The sequence below is a fragment of the Rhinatrema bivittatum genome, chromosome 1 (genome assembly GCF_901001135.1).
Source record: "Rhinatrema bivittatum chromosome 1, aRhiBiv1.1, whole genome shotgun sequence".
NCBI classification, from domain to species: Eukaryota; Metazoa; Chordata; class Amphibia; order Gymnophiona; family Rhinatrematidae; genus Rhinatrema; species Rhinatrema bivittatum.
Window position 1 is genome coordinate 320,210,531 of NC_042615.1, and position 20,794 is coordinate 320,231,324.

General features: G+C 42.3%; 1 protein-coding gene across 1 annotated transcript in view; it reads right to left on the reverse strand.

Annotated features, from left to right (window-relative positions):
- The window catches only part of SMARCAD1 (SWI/SNF-related, matrix-associated actin-dependent regulator of chromatin, subfamily a, containing DEAD/H box 1), a 470,565-nt gene that overhangs the window by 345,443 nt on the left and 104,328 nt on the right, over positions 1-20,794 (reverse strand). Inside the window, exon 6 of the mRNA XM_029597690.1 lies at positions 4,541-4,644. Coding sequence (XP_029453550.1) covers positions 4,541-4,644 — 104 coding nt within the window. The remainder of the gene's footprint in view (positions 1-4,540; positions 4,645-20,794) is intronic.

A 20,794-nucleotide genomic window follows, 5' to 3' on the forward strand; every position in this document is an offset into this window, starting at 1 on the left:
CTGTGTTTCTGGCTGTTCTGCTGATGGTTGTCTCGATGGAATATCGATAGGCCTCGACGATGGTAATCCGGCCGTCAGCATCGAGGAAGTTGATGGCGGTTGTCGAGGAATCGACGATGTAGCTGTGAAAGCTGGTGTCGACATCAATGCATCTCGTGTTGGTGTCAATGTGGACACCGGCATCGGTGAGCCCACCGGCATCGGCAGAGTTGCCGGCATCGATGCTGTAAGCATCGGCATCGACGAGCCCGTCTGTACGTACTGCTCCTTGAAAGCCTGTAATACCACTTGTCTGATAAGTTCAGACAATTCCGGCGTTACAACTGTCTGAGGGAGAACAGTTGTAAGCGATGGCGGAGGCTGAGGAGTAGGATCCGGTGCAGATCCCTGCAGAGGATCTGGTATCGAGGACGGAGGAGTAGGCCCAGACTCTGATGTTTCCTCCGTGCGTGGCCGCTTTGCTGTCGAGGGTTCCTGGCCAGCGGTTTCCGACGATGACCTACGGTGTCAATGTTTATGTTTCGACTTCTGGGAATCGACGGATTAAGTCGAAGACGCAGACGGTGAGGAGCGATACCCGGATGGTCCCGGACAGGGCTTTTTGAGCAAAAGGCGCTGAGTCGTTCCAGCCGGAGACGATCTTGACGACGTCAAAGCAGACGGTATAAGTTGTAACTGGAACAAGTGTTCCATTTTTTCTAGTCGAGTCTTGCGACTTTTCGGTGTCATCTCAGCGCATTGCGGACAAGTATTTACCTCATGTTTTTCACCGAGGCATAGCAGACATTTGACGTGCGGATCGGTGATGGACATTTGCGGCCACAAACTGGGCATTTTTTAAAACCGGTAGCCATACTTCCCGTCGACATCCGTCGAAAAAGGATAGGAATTTTATGAAAATAAAATTCCACAAAAATGGAAAATTTGAGACATAGGTACTCACCAGCTGGTGTCAAAGTGTACCTCGAGGAACTTGTGAGAGAGAATATCGTAAAGCACTGACTTTTCAGTCAGAAATGTGTTGAGAAAAAATCTCAACGGCTCCTATCCCGCGATGCTTACAGCAGCGCGGAAAAACGAAGACTGAAGAGGGCCACCTGTGGCAGAGAATATCATAGCATGCTGGGCATGCTCAGTAGGCACTCAGGGTGCCAGTCAAAGCTTTACAGAAACTTTGACAGAAGTTTTCCCGCCTAGGGCTCCATCAATGACGTCACCCATATGTGAGGACTAGCATCCTGCTTGTCCTGGGATAAAAATTTATTGGAGCTCAGAGCAATTCAAAATGCGTTACAAGTGTTTCAAGATCACTTAAAGGGCCGCAAGGTCATGATCTACACAGACAATCAAGTGGCAATGTTTTATATCAACAAGCAAGGAGGGTCCGGTTCATGGTCCCTTTGCAAGGCGACCCTGACAATCTTCAAACATGCGCACCAACATTGCATACATCTGCAAGCAACTTACCTACCAGGAGTAGCATTCAAGAGCGGACAGGCTAAGACGGATCTTTCATCCTCACAAATGGACACTCAATTTGGAGGTAGCCCAAGACATCTTCATTCAGTGGGGGATGCCTGCAATAGATCTCTTTGCAACAGAGATCAATGCTCAAGTTCCCAAATTCTGCTCGATAAGCCCAAGTCAGTTCAGGATAGCCTAGGATGCCTTCCTCATTCCGTGGACGACAGGCCTCCTGTACGCCTTTCCTCCCATACCACTCATAACAAGGACAATTCAAAAGTGCATAGCAGACTAGGCTCAACTGATACTCGTAGCTCCAGCCTGGCCAAGGCAACCGTGGTACAGTTTCCTTCTCCGACTGCCCATCTCTGACCCAATTCGGTTACCAAATCTCCCAGATCTTCTCTTCCAAGATCAAGGAACGCTTCTACACCCGCTACACTCATCTCTCCATTTGACAGCATGGAAATTGAGAGGCTCCTTTTTAACAGAACAGGGAGTTTCCACTTCGGCACAGTCCATTTTGTTAGAATCCAGGAAACTCTCAAGGAAAAACTATAACTATAAATGGAAATGATACTCGACCTGGTGCATTTCTAACAGTGTACCACCATTAGACTGTTCACCTGAGTTACTCATGGATTATCTACATACACTGTACACAGCTGGTCTTGCAACATCATCCATTAGGGTTTATCTCAGTGCCATAGCGGCATATCACAGACCACTTAACAATATTCCTATTTCCAATCACCCCTTACTATCTCGTTTCATCAAGGGGTTAAATCACCTTCGTCCTCCAAACCTCCAGTTCCGTGGAACCTCAACATAGTTCTTGAACAGCTTATGCTTCCCCCGTTTGAGCCCATGGACTCAGCACATATTAAATACCTCACATGGAAGGTGGTGTTACTGGTTGCAGTAACATCAGCACAATGAGTCAGTGAATTACAGGCCTTGGTCCATTATTCTCCGTATTTACAGTTTCATCACCATAAGGTGGTTCTCCGAACTCACCTGTACTTCCTAACAAAAGTGGTTTCTCAATTCCATCTCAATCAGACCATAGAATTACCCATCTTTTTCTCTAAACCTCATGCAAATGACAGGGAAAAATTACTGCATACACTAGATTGCAAGAGCTTTAACATACTACAAAGACAGAACAAACTCGGATTCCCGAGTTTCTCAACTCTTTGTCTCTTGACCCGAAGGCGCCTGGACTACCGGTGGCTAAACGCACCATCTCCAGCTGGATAGCACAATGCATCAAGTTTTGCTACGACAAACAGAAGCTACAGCTACATTCTGTTCCCAAAGCTCATCAAGTTAGAGCAGCGGTGGCCTCCTTGGCACACCTTAAACATGTACAACCCATAGACATTTGTAAGGCAGCTACATGGTCATCGCTCCATACCTTCACATCGCACTACTGCCTTGATCAACAAGCAGCCGCTGATGCGAAGATAGGGTACGCAATCTTCCAATCTCTATCTTCTTGTACACAGTGACTGCCACACTGTTCATGATCATGTACAGACATACATAGCATAAACAACGTGATCGGGAGCTTGGGACTCCCATGACAGCATGGCTAATTCAGCCCTGCTATGGACAGGAAAAAGCAAATTTGCTTACCGTAAATGGTGTTTCTGTAGATACCAGGATGAATTAGCCATGCTGACTCACCCTCCTCCCTAGCAGTTACAGTCTTTTCGACTACAATACAGCTTAATCACAGACTGAGGAGAAACTGTTACTTTCCTGCGCAGGAACACACGCGCAGCCGCAGAGAGCTAAAATCTAAATCTCTGCTTGGTAAAGCTCCGCCTCCCGGACCTGATTGACAGATCCCATGACAGCATGGCTAATTCATACTGCTATCTACAGAAACACTGTTTACGGTAAGCAAACTTGCCTGTATGCCCCTGCATACTTCTTAAAATCTGGCCCTAAGGTTTTTTTTTTTATTCTTTACTTGAGCTCAAGTCGTCCTGGCTGAGAATAGAATCAATCTCTAGCTGCGGGGAGCGAGGGCATATACCTTCACCTATGCGCTCGGCTTCCTGCACCCGCTGCCTTTCAGCTTTTTTTTGTTTGTTAGCTGTTAATAAAAAACAAACAAAAAAAAAAACAAAACTAAGTGCATGCCAGCTGAAAACTAGCTATCGGACAAAGGCCTCTCATCTGAGGGAGGGATCCAAGGATATCACCTCAGGAATTCTCAACTGAGGGAGGGACCATACGGTATCACCACATGAGAATGGGGCAAAAAATGTCCTTTTCTCCTAAAACCTAAAGCAATCCCCAGTAGGGAGATGTACATCCACCACTTGCTGCAGACTGAGACTACTGGTGGGCTGATGTCACTGCAGGAGTAAATATACTGTGATGTCAGCTTTGCTCCACCTCCATCTGCTGGTAGAGGTGCATAACCCATTGGTTTTGGATTCATCTGTCTGTATGCTAAGAAAAAAAACAAAACAGTATCTTGTAGCTTTTACTTTATGGAAGTTTGCTAGTTCTGACTCTTATAAGAGGATATGCCAATGTGTCATACTTATTTATACTTTTCATTATTTTCCATAAGCTGACCTCTCAGTACTTCTGTCCCTTCTCACTTACTCTATCTCATTTCCTATTAGAAGTTCTCTCGTTATCTGCAACAATGTGGATACTTCAGGACTCCTCCTCTTCCTTATTACGAATTTTCCAGTCCTGTCCAACTCACTTTCTCTTTTAAAAATATTGCACCTCATGTTTTTATAAGCAATCTGAAACCTCTAAATTTAAGACCTCATACAAGTTTGCACTGTGTGCTGGTTGTCTAACAGAAAAAAATCTCCACGGTAACTGGTTTTCATGATTCAGATCCAATTGCTGTTTTAATCACCTTTATGCTTTTTTTTTTTACATCTGTGGCTTGCATAAAAGGTATGATTACATACAAAAGTGAAAAAGAATGGATTTCATCAGCAAGATTCTTAATATAAACATTTGATCTGATTGCGTGTCAAATATTTGTGCAAAAGGTAATTCCATTTAACATGTTTCAAATAGGAGAGAACAAACTTACATCATCTTTTTTCTTTTTTGTGAGCTGAATATCCTCACTGCCTTGGGAGATACTTTTGGGAGACGTTTCTAAAGATGCTTCTAATTTCCTTTTCTTAGACCAAGCTTTAAAAGATAAAAATAAGACAATGATTTTAACACACCTTTAATTATATTAAAGAAATATATTTCTATTAACCAAGATATGAATTCTGCATTTAGTCCAAGTCCAAAATAGTAGGTATACTCAGAATCATGGTAACTTTGAACAACAAAAAGATGACAATATAAAAGATATCTTGAAAAAACTAGACAGCTTTTATATTGTCATCTTATATCTTTCAAGGGTTAAATTACATGCAACATACATGCTTGTTTTAAAGTTCATTTTCAAGAATATTTGGAGTTTTGGGTATTGTTGACTGGGAGAGGGGGCAATTTGAGCTGTTTTGTTTTGTGATCTTTGTCCCAAGGTTTTTTGGGAAAAAGATGTGGAAATTAAATTTATTTATTCAGAACAGCACGAGCCCCACATAAAACAAAAGTAGGAAAGCAAGGAACAAGTTTTTCTGTATCACATTGCAAAACATGAGGCAAAGTTAATTTATTTGCAAGGAATATCAGGATGCCATCACATTTGTAGTAATGCAGTTGTCCTCCTGCCAGCTTCTTCTACTACATGAAGGATAAGCAGAATCATCCATGCAGCAAAGCTTGCCACAGTGTGAAGAATCGCTGTTTCCTTTTCCAAGGACCATAGGTGACCAATACTGTTGTTGGCAGGCACAGTCATAAAATTGAACGCCAGAAGAGAAGAGGGTGCTAGACTAAGACAGCCAGAGGGAAGGAAGGAATAAACCAGAAAGGAAGGGTGGAAAAAAGAAGGTTGCTGAGAGAGGGATAAGGCTGAAGAGAATAAATGAGAATGTTGGAGAAGAGTGATGAGCAGGATAGGAAGGAAAAGGAATTGTAAAGAGAAGAGAAAGGGGGACTGGTTTGGGAAAGAGGAAAAGGAAAGAGTAGGAAAAAGCAAAACAAGAACTAACAGGAGCTAGAAGAGAAAAAAATTAAATGACAACACCGACAAAGAAGAGATAAACATATCAAAAGAAACAAGAACAGGGGGATTTTTTCAAAGCATTCTCTTTAAAATTTGCTACACAATATTCTTCTATACAAAAACTGCATCATAAAATATTGTGGGGAGGCCAATAAATAGAGAATATTCACGTAGATAACCATCAGCAATAGAGGAAGAATGGTTTCACCTGCAACGTGATCCTGCGTGCATGGGATGAGGTGTTGGAAATTGGTATCTATGAATGTGCATACGAGCAAAGTAATATTTTATATTATACTTGTAGCAGTTGCACATTCTAAAGATTGTTTTTTGTTTTTATCACATGAATTTTAGGAACAATTTTTGATTGCACATAGACTATGAACATAAAATGTATTATATGAGACTGAATTTGTAACAATTTATTTCACACCATTTTGTCTTTGCTGGTGATAAGAAAGAATTCCATCACTGTTTGATACATAAATGTTTGCATGATGTGAACTTTTTTCATTTCACTGTGATTCATTTCTCAATAAAGCCATTAAATAATCGGTTTGATCTTGGGGCCTCTTATAATAAACAGAATGTATAACCAACTGAGAGTGAACTAAAATGCATGCAAATTTTATCTGCACCTAAATGAGCTGCTACAGAAATACCTACAAGATTCAGATGCTCGATACTGAAAATGAAACCATATTTTATACATACATACATACATACTTACACACACACACACATACCCCTACTCTTTGCTCAGGGGAAAAAATACCAGGATTGAGAAATTACTACTTACCTGTTAATTACCTTTCCTCTAAGAAAGGTATGCCAATCCACACAAATGGTTATGCACCTCTACCAGCAGATGGAGAAAGAATAAAAGCGGACGTCAGGGGCATATAGCCCCACCCCAACATCAGCCCAACCAGCATTCTCTGGAAAAGCCAGACTATGGACAAACTGGTTATACCAGAACATGATTATTAACAGTCAACCACTCACGTTTCCACTCAATCAGGAACACAAGAGCCCAGCCACAAACATTAATATGTATTAATCTCAGGGGCTGGTCATGTCACTTACCAGGCCTTCAATGAATGAACAGAACAGTCTGCATTGCCCACAAGAAGTGACAAACTAAAAGCAAATAGGCACCCGAGGGCAGGTTGTGGATTGGCCTACCTTCTTTAGTGGAAAGGAAATTATCAGTGTAAGGCTCACTTCCTCTAAATATGTTAGAGTGAGTAAAGTAGTAATTTCTCCTTCCTCTGTACTCAGGCAGGCAAATCCACACAAGTGGGATGTACCAAAGCTCCTGTCCAAACAGGGCAGGAGGCTGCTCACGGTGCAGTCAACACCGCACGCATGAAGGCTGCACCATTCAAAGCCCAAACATCTAAGCAGCAATGCTTGGGAAAGTGTACAGGGAAGATCCCATAGCTGATCGGAAAATCTTGGCAGGAGAAAATAAGCAATTCTCCGCACGTGATACCACCTGGGCTCTAATGGAATGAGCTCAAACATATTTAGAGGAAGAAATCTCGGCATCTGCACAGGCAGCCATGATGGCATTCTTTATCCAACAGGCTATAACTGCCTGTGTTGCCGCATAAACAATTGATCCAACTACCTGAAATATTCAGACATCTTCAAGTATCTCATCTGATGCTACTCGAAAGCTAAGGCACACAAAAAATGAAACCCGCTCTCAACACTAACCCCATCCAATGTGGGTAAGGGAAAAAAGTGTGAGTAAACAAGCATCCAAAACCACTTTCAGCAAGAAGGAAGGTACAGACTTAAGCTATAACACTCCCGGAGTCACACACAAGATGGCTCATGGCAAGAAAGATTTTATAGCTCAGAAACCCAACAAGTTAAAAAGACTGCCATGAGAAAAAACTGTCTGCAAAGTCAAGTAGTTGCCATAAACAACCAAGCAATGGATGAAAGGTGGGACTCACCAAATCAGTCAAGACCAGATTAAGGTTCTGCAGTGGCACAGACAGCTGTAAGGGAGGTCGAAAGTGCTTAACTCTTCAAGAATTGGGAGACCTCTGGATAAGAAGATAATGGTCCACCAAGGATTCGCCCACTATAACAAATCAGAGTTGCTACCTGAACCTTCAGGGTGGTAAAGACCAAAGCCTTTAAGCAAACCTTCTGGCAAAAGTTCCAAAAGTAAAGGAATTTCTCCTTGAGAGGTTGAGGATTTTGTTCCTCACACTGAACCTGGAAAAATCCCCGACTAACATAATCCAGAGAGGTAGAACACTTTTTGGCCTAGAGCAAAGTGGAATTCACTGCAGAATAACCACCACACTTCAGCAACCATGCCCTCTAAAAGGCCAACAATAAGACAAAATAGACACGGATCGGGAGTGGAATAGGTCCCTGATGCAACAGATACTTTCTGAACTGCAGGCTGAGAGAACTGTCCACTAGCAGCCTCTAATCAGCCTACATGGCCTTTGGGGCCAATATGGAGCAACAAAATATATGGTTTCGGTCAGATTAGCAAACTTGTGATAGATCCTGCCTATCCGTGTTCATGGCGGACAGGTTTATAACATCTTATCCTACAGCCGCACCTGAATGAAAGCACTGAAATTTTGGACTCTCAGATCACCGACAAAAATCACGATACCACAATATCGGACAACCCTGGCAAGCTACTATGAGTTGACAGGCTTCTGGGTCCACCTAAATGATTGAAGTAGAGCGCTCTCTATACATTGTCCGACAGAACCATAACCAGATGAGCTTCCACCTGCTCAGTGAAACAAGAACACGCCAGCTGAACTGCACTTTGTTCCAATTCCTGATAGTGAGCCTTACACTCAAAGATCATCTCTGGCATGAGAAGCAACCAGCCCAATGTCTCCAGGGAAATCCCCTCCTTGAGATGATCCACTTGTATTCACCACTGAAACAACTCTCATTGCAAGGGAAACCGCATTATGCACTTCTGTGACTGCGGATACCACCGGGAGAGCAAAGCACGCTGAAGACGTTACAAATGCGCCTTTGTACAGGGGACAATGTTCAAAATGGCCTCCAATAACCCCATGAACAGAACAATTAACTTCCAACTGCGACTCTCCAGCAGAATTAGTACGACCAGGTTCACACCGACCACATACCGCAATACTCCAGCTTCCGAGGATACTGTAAGTCATCCAGATGCATGCTTCTTTTGTGCAGAGACACCGCTACTACCACCATGACTCTGGAGGTGGTCTTGGGCACAATTGCCAGCCTGAAAGATAGTGCCTGAAAATGATAATGTCCCAGAAAGGCCAAGTTCATGAAACACTGATATTTCTGGCAAATTCTTAAATAAGCTTCCATAAGAACGATGAGGTGGGAAAATCCTCTGACGCAGAGTTTCCCTCCAGAAGGAGTTAAACACAAATGACGATTAACTTCCATAGGAATGACATAAGGGGGAACAGCATCCCTCATTTCCTTGCGATCTGGGAACAGGTATGCAGCCTTCAAGTCCAACAGCCTCCATAAGTTAGTCATTATTGCCATTCTCTTCAGTAGAGAGTTGCACGGAGAGAACAGCATCTGGAGGAATTCCAGAGCATAGTCATCCCTTATGCCAAGGACCCACTGGTCCATCGCAAACTGGACCCACCTCTGAGCTAATAGGTGAATCTTTGGACCTTCATTGTGAAAATCCGGGAGCTCTGGTATCGGAGCATGCATAAGAGAAAACCCTAATAGGGTAACCTGGAAATTGTAGCCACAGCTGGTGTGTAGCCACGATCATAGAAGCCACCTGTCTAGCCACAATCATAGAAGCCCGCCACGGCCAAGAATGCGGCCCCCCAGTTCCATAATGAACTACCATCAGATCATATTCCTTATGTGTCTTGAGAGAGAAGCAATAAGTCCAATCTACCAGGGAGCAATCTGCAAATGCATCACCATGGTCTCAGAATCTGCCAAAGGATTGTCTCAAAATCATCCTGAGCATTGTGTAGAGCTGTTCCTCCTTATATTGGGATGGTGGTTCACTTGGAAATATCACCTACCAAGATATCCACCTTGGGTATCACAATTCTACCCTCATCTTCAGACCAAGGGGCACAACCCGCTAAAGTGCACCCTCCTTTGAGTCTAGTTTTGGGGCACTCCATTCAAGGACAATCAACTCAAACTGCCTCCAGAAAGGGAAAGAAGCATATTCTTATGTTCTTATTAGGATGACCAATAAGAGGTCCTTCCTTTGCACCCCCATAGAGTCACCCCAGGCCACACAACATCAGAATCTGAAACAGGCCTGGCAACTCAACTCTGAAAACTTGGATCAGAGTGTAGTGTGGCTCCAAATCCTGAGGAATCTTCCCTTCGTACAGAAGGGAGAAACCCAAATCCATGTTGGAAACATCGTCAACCACATCCTCCTGATCACAACAGGTTCCGCCTCACCCCTGTGCATGCATGCATGCAGCGGCTGAATGAAAATAGGGAGCCCCAAGTCTCCACCGGGCAAAACTGCAGAAAAGTCTAAAGACCCTAGGATATCACACAGAAAAAGCAGGATGGGTGCATTCTGGAGCCCATAGGCCCAAAACTATCACTGACCAACTGACCCACATCTCTCGTAGATATCTTGTCATGGGAAGTTAAGGAGAGGATTTATTTACAATTCTTATATACCGCACAATGGGTAGGGAACTATCCGTCTAGGATATATTAGTTATATTGCCCTTCAGCCCCATTCCCCTCAGTCTGAGGGGATGGCCCAGTGTCAGCAAATTCCATAGTAGGTAAACCACCTTGTCCAACCAGCATGACAGAGAAAGCAATGGCTTGCCACAAATATAATTACACTATACACACAGTGTAAGCTGTCTTTATATGACTTCATTAGAGCAGGTTCCCTTGTATACTCCTGCAAAAATTGCTTGTCCAGAAAGGACCCTAATGGGGGCTTGAACCAGTGGCAACTGCAAGGTTTAGGACTGGAGTCTTAATCTCTAGGCCAACTGAGCTAGATGCTGAAAACACCATGTCCCCGGCACCATAACTGTTCCAGGGTGAACATGCACAAATGCATGCCCGTAAGGGGCTGCAGTAGCATGCGCCCAGACAGTACATGCCTAGATAGAATACGTTCAGACAGGACACGCTCAAACAATATGCTCTCAGAATGCGTCCAGACAGAATGCACCAATTATGTGCTCAGTGTGCACTCAGTACGCACCCAGATAGTTAGACCTCAAAACAGCATGCACTCGCACCACACCTCTTGTGCTCTATATAGGCTGCGGTCTTATGCATACAAGAGCATGCACGTGTTCACATTAGTGCACTGCTGCGCAGCACTCACACAAGCGGGAAAATTATGCAGCCGTGGCCTGCCACGCAGCTGAAGAAACCAAGCTTTACAAGCAGGGCCTAGCCAAAGACTGCTTAACCTGCCTAACCCATGACTCCTGGAAAGTGAGAGCGAAAGGGGGTAAAACACACCTAAACACCCGGCATTGAGGGAAGGGGACCTGGTAAGGAAGGAAAGGAAAATCCTCCGTAAACTTTCTTTATTTCCCTTTTTTTTTGTTCTATACCTGAGCTCATCCCTCCTGGTTGAGAACACAAACAGATCTCCTGCTATTGGGGGAGAAGACATAAGCCACCACCACCGAGCACTCCCTCTGGCTCCAGTCGCTTATTTTTAAGTCCACGCATGAGGAGGCCTCCTGGACTGAAAACGCTTGACTGAGGGAGGGACCCACTTGGTGTTACCTCAGGAGCTTAAGCAGTGCTCAAATATTCTCTCTTCTCCTCTTCTTTCATTATTATTTATTTTAGTGCGGGTGATCTCCAGTAGGGAATTGCATGTCTAGCATCTGCTGAAGTCGGAGAATACTGGCGGGCTGATGTCAGGGTGAGGTTATATGTCCGTGATGTCAGCTTTTATTCAGTCTCCATCTGCTGATAGAGCTGCATAGCCCACTTGTGTGGATTGGCCTGCCTGAGTGCAGAGAAATCCCCATTAAAGGCAAGCATGAAACATTGTTTATTTGATTTAACACTTCTTAGTATGCAAAATTTAGGGCTACAGGAAGGTTTGCCTCTCTTCCCATCCTACCCAGAGGAAGCTCTGCCTCTAAGCCTGGGTCCTGGAAGCCGCAGGAAGGTCTGCCTCAGCCAAAAGACAACACCACATTCAGTAAGCCCGCTTGTCTTCCATCCTTGCCGCCAATCATACTCTCATTACCAATACCATTGGCTGGGCTGAGGCAAAGAGTCCACAGCAAGAACTGGGCAGGAGAAAAAAAAAAGAAAAAGCTTCAACCACCATGGTTTCCTTTCTTGCTGCGGCTCACACAATCATACCTGTGCTACTGCTGAAGCTGAGAAGCAGCTGTAGTAGAGACCAGCCACAAAAATCAGAGGAATCTGGTATAGTGGGTGAAGGGGGAGATGTAGAGGGAAAATTTGGGCAAGGCCAAGTGTGCTGGTGGGGCAAGGGGAAGGCAAGAAGAGATGAAGGCTAGTAAGAGGATGGAGGAAACAGAAGGATAGGGAAGCCAAGGGAAGGAAATGTGTGAAATGAGGGGAAGATAGAGCTGGTGTTTGTAGGGAGGGAGAGTATGAGTGAGAGGAAGCAAGAAAGGGGAAGGAAGTACAGAGGTGTGTGAATGAGACAGAGTGCACCAAAACACACCACTTTGCCATTCACCCCTCCCCACCACTACTGCTTGATACTGAGGAAGAAGGGAGAAGTGTGGCAGTGTTGCCAACTTGCTAGAAATACTTCTACTTGACACCCTGACATAGCTTGGTGGGAATCCTGGCCACAATAGCCTTTCGTAGCATTTCAAAGAACTGACAGAGCCAGATTACAAGGGGGAATATGCCCTCCCACCCTGCTCATCAAAACTCCTCCACAGCCCTCTCAGTGATTCAAAATGTTGCACGTTGCCCTTCGCTGCCTTTGAGTATTACATACAAAAAAATGCCCAGCACTAGACAAGCATGGGGCTTCAACGTGATTTTGTGTTAAGGATTTACAGAGCTTACTATGACGTAAACTTGCATTTACAGCATACTGACAAGCAGCAACAGATTTACAGTGAACCTTTTATTACAGCTAAGAGACATATACATAAACGTCTACAGATACACATACAGACAAGTGAGAAAATCTCTCATATAAGCAATCCGACAGGTTAGTAGCTGAATAGCAAAGTCACATATGACATAAGCAAGAAACTCAAAGACTCATCCATAAGCCACTTATTTCAACACATTCCTATCTGTGCTTCAACAATTGTGTGCCAATTACTAACCAAAATTAATATGGGTAAAATTGATTTTGTATAGATAAGCAAATTATTCTGACTAAAATAGCAATCTTGAATGTTTAAAATATTTTGAATACTTTGTCATACTTTTCTGATTAGAGTTCAAACAGCTTACAGAATGTTTGCAATATTTTATACCTGCTAAGTTTATAAGCAGCAGAGTTTAAGGAAAGCTGTACTTTTTGTGTACAGCATTTCAAATTTTCAGACCACAAACAGCAAAATGTCTAAGTTTATTAATATTTTTCTTAAAAATAAAAACTCTTTACAGTAGACAATCCCCTGATTCAAAAAGAAAAGTTTATAAAGTTACTTTTAATTAAATCTAACAAAATCCAGTCTAAAAAGTACAGTACAACTGTAATAATTCAGAGAAGTAGCTGCTTGAAAAACAAAGCGAGAATTGGTTTCATAATGAATTTGGCTCCAGAAAATTAGACTGCAGGCAAGACTTGACAGCTGTCAAAAAGCAAAAAAATGCTAACTGAAGAACTGTAATCTAAAAAAAAAATAAAAAAATCAGAAATTCTTGAAAACTATATATACAGAAATTAAAGCTGAATATTCCAATTAATCAAGCAGAAGACAAAATGTAAGTAACAAGCCCTCAGGGATCTTTTGGACAGACAATCACTTGCTGTCTGAGTTATGTACCCTAGGCTTAAGGTTATTTATCTTCTACTATAGCCTTAAAGCAAAGATTATAGAAATTATAGTATTTATGTAGTCATATTTTAAAAAAGTGTCCCCTGGATGTTTGAATTACTGCAAGGTGAGGCTAATTAACTTTCACGGAAGCACTTCATCTGGGCAGAAGGGATGTGTAGACAAAATTGTTTTGGTTCATTCTTTTATTTTCAGGATGAGTTAATTCAGTCAACCCCACACCCCAGGGCCTCCCTGATCCCAATAGCTCTGCCAATAAACCAGGATCTGAGCCTACCTGGCTGGGCCGTGCCATGCCTAGCCAGGGCTTTCCCAGGCCTCTTGGCCACCCCACCCCCCCCCTTCTGCTGCTTCCCAGAAATGAGCTGAGGCCAGGGATCTCCCAAGCCACCACATACTCCTTTGGAGGGAATCTTGCCAGAATAAAACGACAGGAGTGATCCCCACTCGCTCCTGCCCCACTGCATCTCTTTAAAACATGCCTCTTGCTGGCCCAGAGACCAGAGCCAAAGTGATATCAAAATAGTACTAGTCTCAGGGTCAGCTGGCACCATTCTTAAAGAGAAATAGCACGACAGGTATGAGTGGAGACTGTACCTACCCCCTTTTCTGAAAGGGACTCCACAGAAGGGGTAAGTGGGGTTTGGGAAGGTCCTCGCACGATTTTTGGGGTGGAGGGGCCTGGCTCAGCCTGGCCGAGTAATCAAAGGCTCCAGCTTATTGGTGGGGGGTGAGAGATGGGAAAGTGAGAGATGGAGGGTCAGAGGGGCTCAGGAAGAACTCAGAAGTGGGAGCCTGTAGTGGTCACTTGTTTTTCAATTTTTGATACCAACCTAAAATATCCCAAATTTTGGAGTATTTTTAGGAAAGCAAAGAACATTTTCAGTTCATTTCATTTTGAGCGAACAGAAAAATAGCCTTTTTCAGTTTGCATGTGCTATTTTTTTTTTTTTTTTTTTAATGAAGGCTCTGTTTAAATATATGTGCCAATAAATATCTTCAAGCTAAGGCGACTGGTGCTTCTGTTTGCCTTCTTAGTTACAAGTACAACTGGATCAACTAGAATCTATTACTATTATTGACTGTTTTTTAATACATAAAAATGCACTTTACCACAAGAAAGAATCGGTATGTAAAATGGTGTTCAGGTACAAAGCTTCTGTATTAAAATAAGACATTTAGTTTGCCTTTGTGTGGCTGTTTTACTTGCTTTGCGCTTATTTTACAAGAAAGAATTCTTCTCTCCCCAAAACGAAACATCAGGGTTGGTGGCCCTGAAAAGGCTATTATGACCCACGTCCAGATAGCAAGCATAAGGACTGTATATGCTGACTGTGGAAACTTTCAATTGCATATCAGGCACCATTTCAAATTTCTGGCCTATTCACTGAGGAAAATAGATGTGGCAAAATCAAATTTATTTATTTATTTTTATTTTTTCTATGACAAAATTGCATTGAAAAAAGTAAAGCTGACCAAAGAGACTGAGTAAGCCTCATTAGGAGAAGATAAAATCCTAGTGCCAGCACCAATTATCAAAAAATAAAAACTTATTTGAAGTGCTGAAAAATCTTTATGCAAGAAGTATAAAAGAGCAGAGAGGAAGAAACCACTAAAATGGTGACAAAGTGTCAGAGAGAAAATAAGAAATGTGATCAGGTCTGTTGTAAAATAAAAACCTGAAGGAATCCCACACAGTAAATCCAGGGTAGGAATTCTCATGCATGTTAAATAAAGCCCTCCAGGCATTTTTATAGCTTTGGAGAAATGCTCTATGTCAGTGTCATCTGATGATATCAACCATTTGTGTGGCTAGTTTATCCTAACAATGGAAAAAGTAGAATACAAAGCACAGCATGTGTTCTCTCTGTACATTCTAGGGTCAACTTATTCTATTGTGCAAAGCAGCTTTTTACCTGTAACACTGGTTGACGTTATCCAATGGTGCCGCAAAAAAAAAAAAAAAAAAAAGCTTTCAGAGCTCAGAAAAACAGCTCGCACATGTGTTCCCACAGTGTTGCCGCTAAGCGAGTCTCCTCAATCTTTGTAACAAGCTAACCATCAACTCTAAGGAGAGGAGGCACAGATTGTGTGATACAAAGAAGCAAAATTGCTTACCTTGTAATAGGTGTTATCCCAGGACAGCAGGATGTAGTCCTCACATATGGGTGACGTCATTGAACGGAGGGCTCCGTTCAATGACGTCACCCATATGTGAGGACTAGCATCCTGCTTGTCCTGGGATAAAGCAAAATTGCTTACCTTGTAATAGGTGTTATCCCAGGACAGCAGGATGTAGTCCTCACATATGGGTGACGTCATTGAACGGAGCCCTCCGTTCAATGACGTCACCCATATGTGAGGACTAGCATCCTGCTTGTCCTGGGATAAACACCTATTACAGGTAAGCAACTTTACTTTCAGTCAAACATATGGGGACCCCCAAGCTGAGACTTGCATGTAAACATCTGCTACGTTCTTATATCAGTAATGAAAACATACAACCAGTATGTTGAAATAAGATGGGGGAAAAGATGAAGGAATTAAGCTCTTGAGAACCACTTGGCCCAAACTGTTGTCTTCACATGAAGTATTGTTTAGGTAGGAAGGAACAGTGGAAATATGACCAGAAGACCAGATGGCAGCCTGCACATATCTTCTATGGAAGCAACGTAAAGATGGGCTATGGATTCTGCCATTGCACTAACTTAATGGGCTTTCTCCTTACTCTGAAGTTATTGCCCTGACTGCATCTCCTATTATACTCAATCAAAAATCCATGTGGATTGATTTATTTTTGTAACCGAACAATCCTTTTTGATTGGATGGAAGATGAATAGCTGTGAAGACTTTAAGGCTTTGTTCTCCCAAAATAGAATAAAGCTCTTCTGCAGTCCAATGTTTTGGAAGTCTGTATGCCTTTATAAGTGTATAGTCTAGAGATAAAATGAAGAAATTACATCTTACCTGATAATTTCCTTTCCTTGAATACAATCAGACCAGTTCAGACTACTGGGTTATGTACACCAGCCAGCAAATGAATACAGATAAACAGGCTCGCTGTTGTTGCTCCTTATATACCTCCATGCAGACACCAGCCTGCCAGTATTCCTGTAACAAGCTACGGACAACCTTAACACAATCAACAAACGAGGCAGTTTACCAGTCTTTTAAATATATAATATACATATATATCTATATATAGAAGATGACAGAAAAGCAATACCTAAAATATCTCTCAAATAGACTTGAAAAACCAGTCATAGGCTAGAAGCACAAACCAAAAACAATTGTTGCCCTTCCGGTTGCCAGTTCATAATTTTTAATCAACTAATGCACCCATCCATTCTTATTGCTAGACAAATTATTCAATGATAGTCCATATAAATAATTTTACTCTAAAAACTTATCCATGATGAAGTGCATAAAAGCAGTTCAACTCAAAACTATTTGAACTCTCCTTCCCCAACAAAGGCCTTTGTTTTGCCTACAATAGGCTTCTTCAAGGGAATGGTAAAAATAGGAGAGAAAAACAAGTGACTTTTGAATTAAAATATAAGTACTTAACTCTCAAAGAACTTGAGTACTGTGGGGGTTTGTTCTAGCAAAACCTTCATATCAGTATTCTAAACAAAAAACAAACAAATCATTAACACATATCTATCATCTATTAACACAAACTTCCCTCTACCCATTTTCAGATATGCACATATTCCTGAAAACTTCCTTCATCCTTATCCAATCACTATCCTAGATGGGAATTGTTTTAGATAGTTAGATAGCCTCATCTTTCCGCACTCCAGGAAACAGGACAAAAAAAGGATCACATCTCCTGAAAGCGCTAGTGACATCAATATATCGTATAAGATGTATCCTGATGTCTAAGAGAAAGCAATGCATATTCTACAGAATCTGTCTGGAAATGAAGACAAAAAAATTGGTTAAATGAAATTCTGAAACTATTTTCGATAGAAGGAAGGAAATGTTTGAATTTAGACCTTATCTTTTGTAATCAAGAAAAATGCTCTACAAAAAAGCACTGGAAACTCCAATATTCTCCGAGCTGAGCAAATACCACTAGGAAGACTGTCAAGACTGTCTACAAAGCAAGCAGCTTTAAAGAAATAGTTTTAAGAGGTGCAAACTATGATCTTGCCAAAAAGGACAAACTTCGTTCAGATCCCAAGTGGAGCAAGAATCCAGAGCGGTTTTACAATCTTAGCATCTCTTAAAACTCGAGAGACATCTAGATGAGAAGACAGTCTGCCTTGTATATGCCCTCCATAGCAAGATTGCCATCACCTGTTCATTTAGTGTATCAAGAGTCAAGTCCTTAGAAAGGCCTTCCTACTAAAAATCCAGAAGCAATGGATTAAAGTGTTCTTAGGAGCATAGTTACACCCAAAACACCAATCCTTAAAAACTCTCCACATACACACATAAGAATAGGAAGTGGAAAATTTTCTAGCCTTCAGGAGCATAGCTTCCATGGCCTGAGAATAGCCTTTCTTAACTAATCATGCCCTCTCAAGGACCAACCATTAAAAAATATTCAATCTGAATCTCATGAAACTTTGGACCCTGGCATAGTAACTCCTTGTGAAGCAGAAGCTTTAGATGTCTGCCACATAACAGACACAAGACATCTACATACTATGAATTGTGAGGCCGGTCTGGAGCAACTAGTAGCAGTAGTCCTGGATGACAAAACAATCTTATAAAGCACTCTGCCTATCATGGGCCAAGAAGGAAACACAGAGAATCTTGTCTGTCAGGCAATCCTGAACCAGCACATCGATCCCAGCAAAAATTATCTGTATTAGTCAAAAACACTTATGGCCAACCCCATCTGGACACAATCTGATCGAAGACCCTTTGGGAGAGACCATTCCCGTGTCTTTGCCATTGTGACTGAGGAAGCAGAAGAGGACAGGAAGGCTCATCTGCATACATTACCCAGCAGCCACAAAGGTCTCAGCGAGTGAATCCAGGCTTCAAGCTCCACAGACCCAGCGGCCCCATACCCCTTGTAGCAGAACAGGACCGAAAGCATGTGCCACTTCAAAGCTCCTTACTATAAATTTACTTACTTATTTTATACTGAACAAATTTAATTTAAAACAAGAGTCAATAATATGGGTAATTAGGTAGATATAATTCACTGTAGTGCTTTGAGGATCACTGACAGACAAATATAAAATAAATCAAACTAAAAGTACTTTAGATTAGCTTTACATTCCTACTCCTTTAGAAATTTTAATTTGATAAATCAAGAAAATTAAGATGGAGACAATACTACAACGGCGAAAGGGAGGCTTGCCAGTCTTTTTTTTTTACTTTTACACACCGAGTGCCACATGTATGATTATCTCTTAGCTGGTGAGAGGTTGTATGTGTGCACTAGGTACAAAGAACTCCTAGTCTTCAGAAAATGAGTCCAAACTCTGGAGCTAAGGGAGGCAGACAGGTATACAAAGGAGACCTTCTGGGACAATGTAGAGCAGTCCTACCTCCAATCTGGAAACCCCTGTGCTGCTTTGGAGGAGAAAGGTCGCCTGGAAGGAGAGGATCACCTTGGTGATGCAGAAAGCAATCCTGTAGCTAGGACCTGCTCTCAAGGTGATATAGTTTCCTCTCGTACTAAGGAGATGTCTCCAAGTTCAGGTGCCCAGGAAGAAAGGGATACAACAGCTATTGTAGTTGGTGATTTGATTATAAGGAAGGTAGACTGATGGGTGGCTGGTTGACATGAGCATCGCATGGTAATGTGTCTGCCTGGTGCAAAGGAAGAGGACCTCACATATCAATTAAATAAGATTTTAGACAGTTCTGGGGAGAAGCTGGCTGTCTTGGTACATATGAGTACAAATGACATAGGAAAGTGAAGGAGAGAGGTTCTAGAAGCCACATTTAGGATTTTATGTAGAAAGTTAAAATCCAGAACCTCCAGGGTAGCATTCTCAGAAATGCTCCACGGGCAGGACCCAAGAGGCAGGCAGAGCTCCACAGTCTCAATGCATGGATGAGTTGATGGTGCAGGAAAGAGGGTTTCAGGTTTATTAGGAACTGGGCATCATTTTGGGCAAGAGGGAGTCTTTTCCGGAAGGATAGGCTCCACCGTAACTGGAGTGGAACCAAGATGCTGGCACTAGTCTTTAAAATGGAGATAGAGCAGCTTTTAAAGTAGATAGGGGAAAAACGACAGTCGCTCAGAAGACAATGGTTCGGCATGATGTATCTTTGAAAGATATTAAGAGAACAAGGAAATTAGGACATCCCAATAGAGACAGTGCAATAAATGCTACAATGGACATGGTACCTTTAAATAAAGAGCAGACAAAGCAGAAAGATTCCAAATCATCCCGTCAACTGATAAGAAAAATAATACAAACAAAAAATAAATTTGAAATGTCTGTATACAAATGCTATAAGTCTAAAAAAATAAGAAGGAAGAGAGAGTGCATAGCACTGGATGAAGAGGTAGATGATATTGGCGGTATGAGGACCACCAATGGGACACTGATACTAGAGTACAAACTATATTGAAATGATAGCATCAATCAAATTGGTGGAGATGGTGGCACTATATATTAGAGAGAGCATTCTGTCAAATAGGAAAAAAAATTCTGCATGAAACAAAATGTAGTGTTGAATCTTTATGGATAGAAACTCATAAGTGAAAAGGGGAATAAAATAGCAGTGGGGGTGTAATACCATCCATCTGGCCAGAATGAACACAGACAATGAAATGCTAAAAGAAATTAGGGAAGCTAACAAAATCAGCCACATATTTATTTTATTTATTTAACAGATTTTCTATACCGACATTAAAATACACATCATATCGGTTTACATTATAACAGCAGGTAGAAAATACATAGAACAGGGATGTGGAAGTGGATAACAACAGCATAACAGCATAAACAAGAGTTAGGAGGGCTCCAACAGGGAGCCCGAGGCAATAGTTAAAAAAATGGGGGGGGGGGGGGGCGGGAGGGGGGTGTAGGGAGGGAGCTATATACACAGGGAGGGGGGTGTAAGGCAGGAGCTATATACACAGGGTGGGGTGGGGGGGTATAGGAGGGATACTATTTACAGGGGGGGCAAAAAAGGTTACAGGGGACGCAGGGAGAGAGGAGGATAGGAGCAAGGTTAGTCAGGAAAGGCTTGGTGGAAAAGCCAGGTTTTTAGCATTTTACGGAATTTATTTGGGCATGATTCCAGG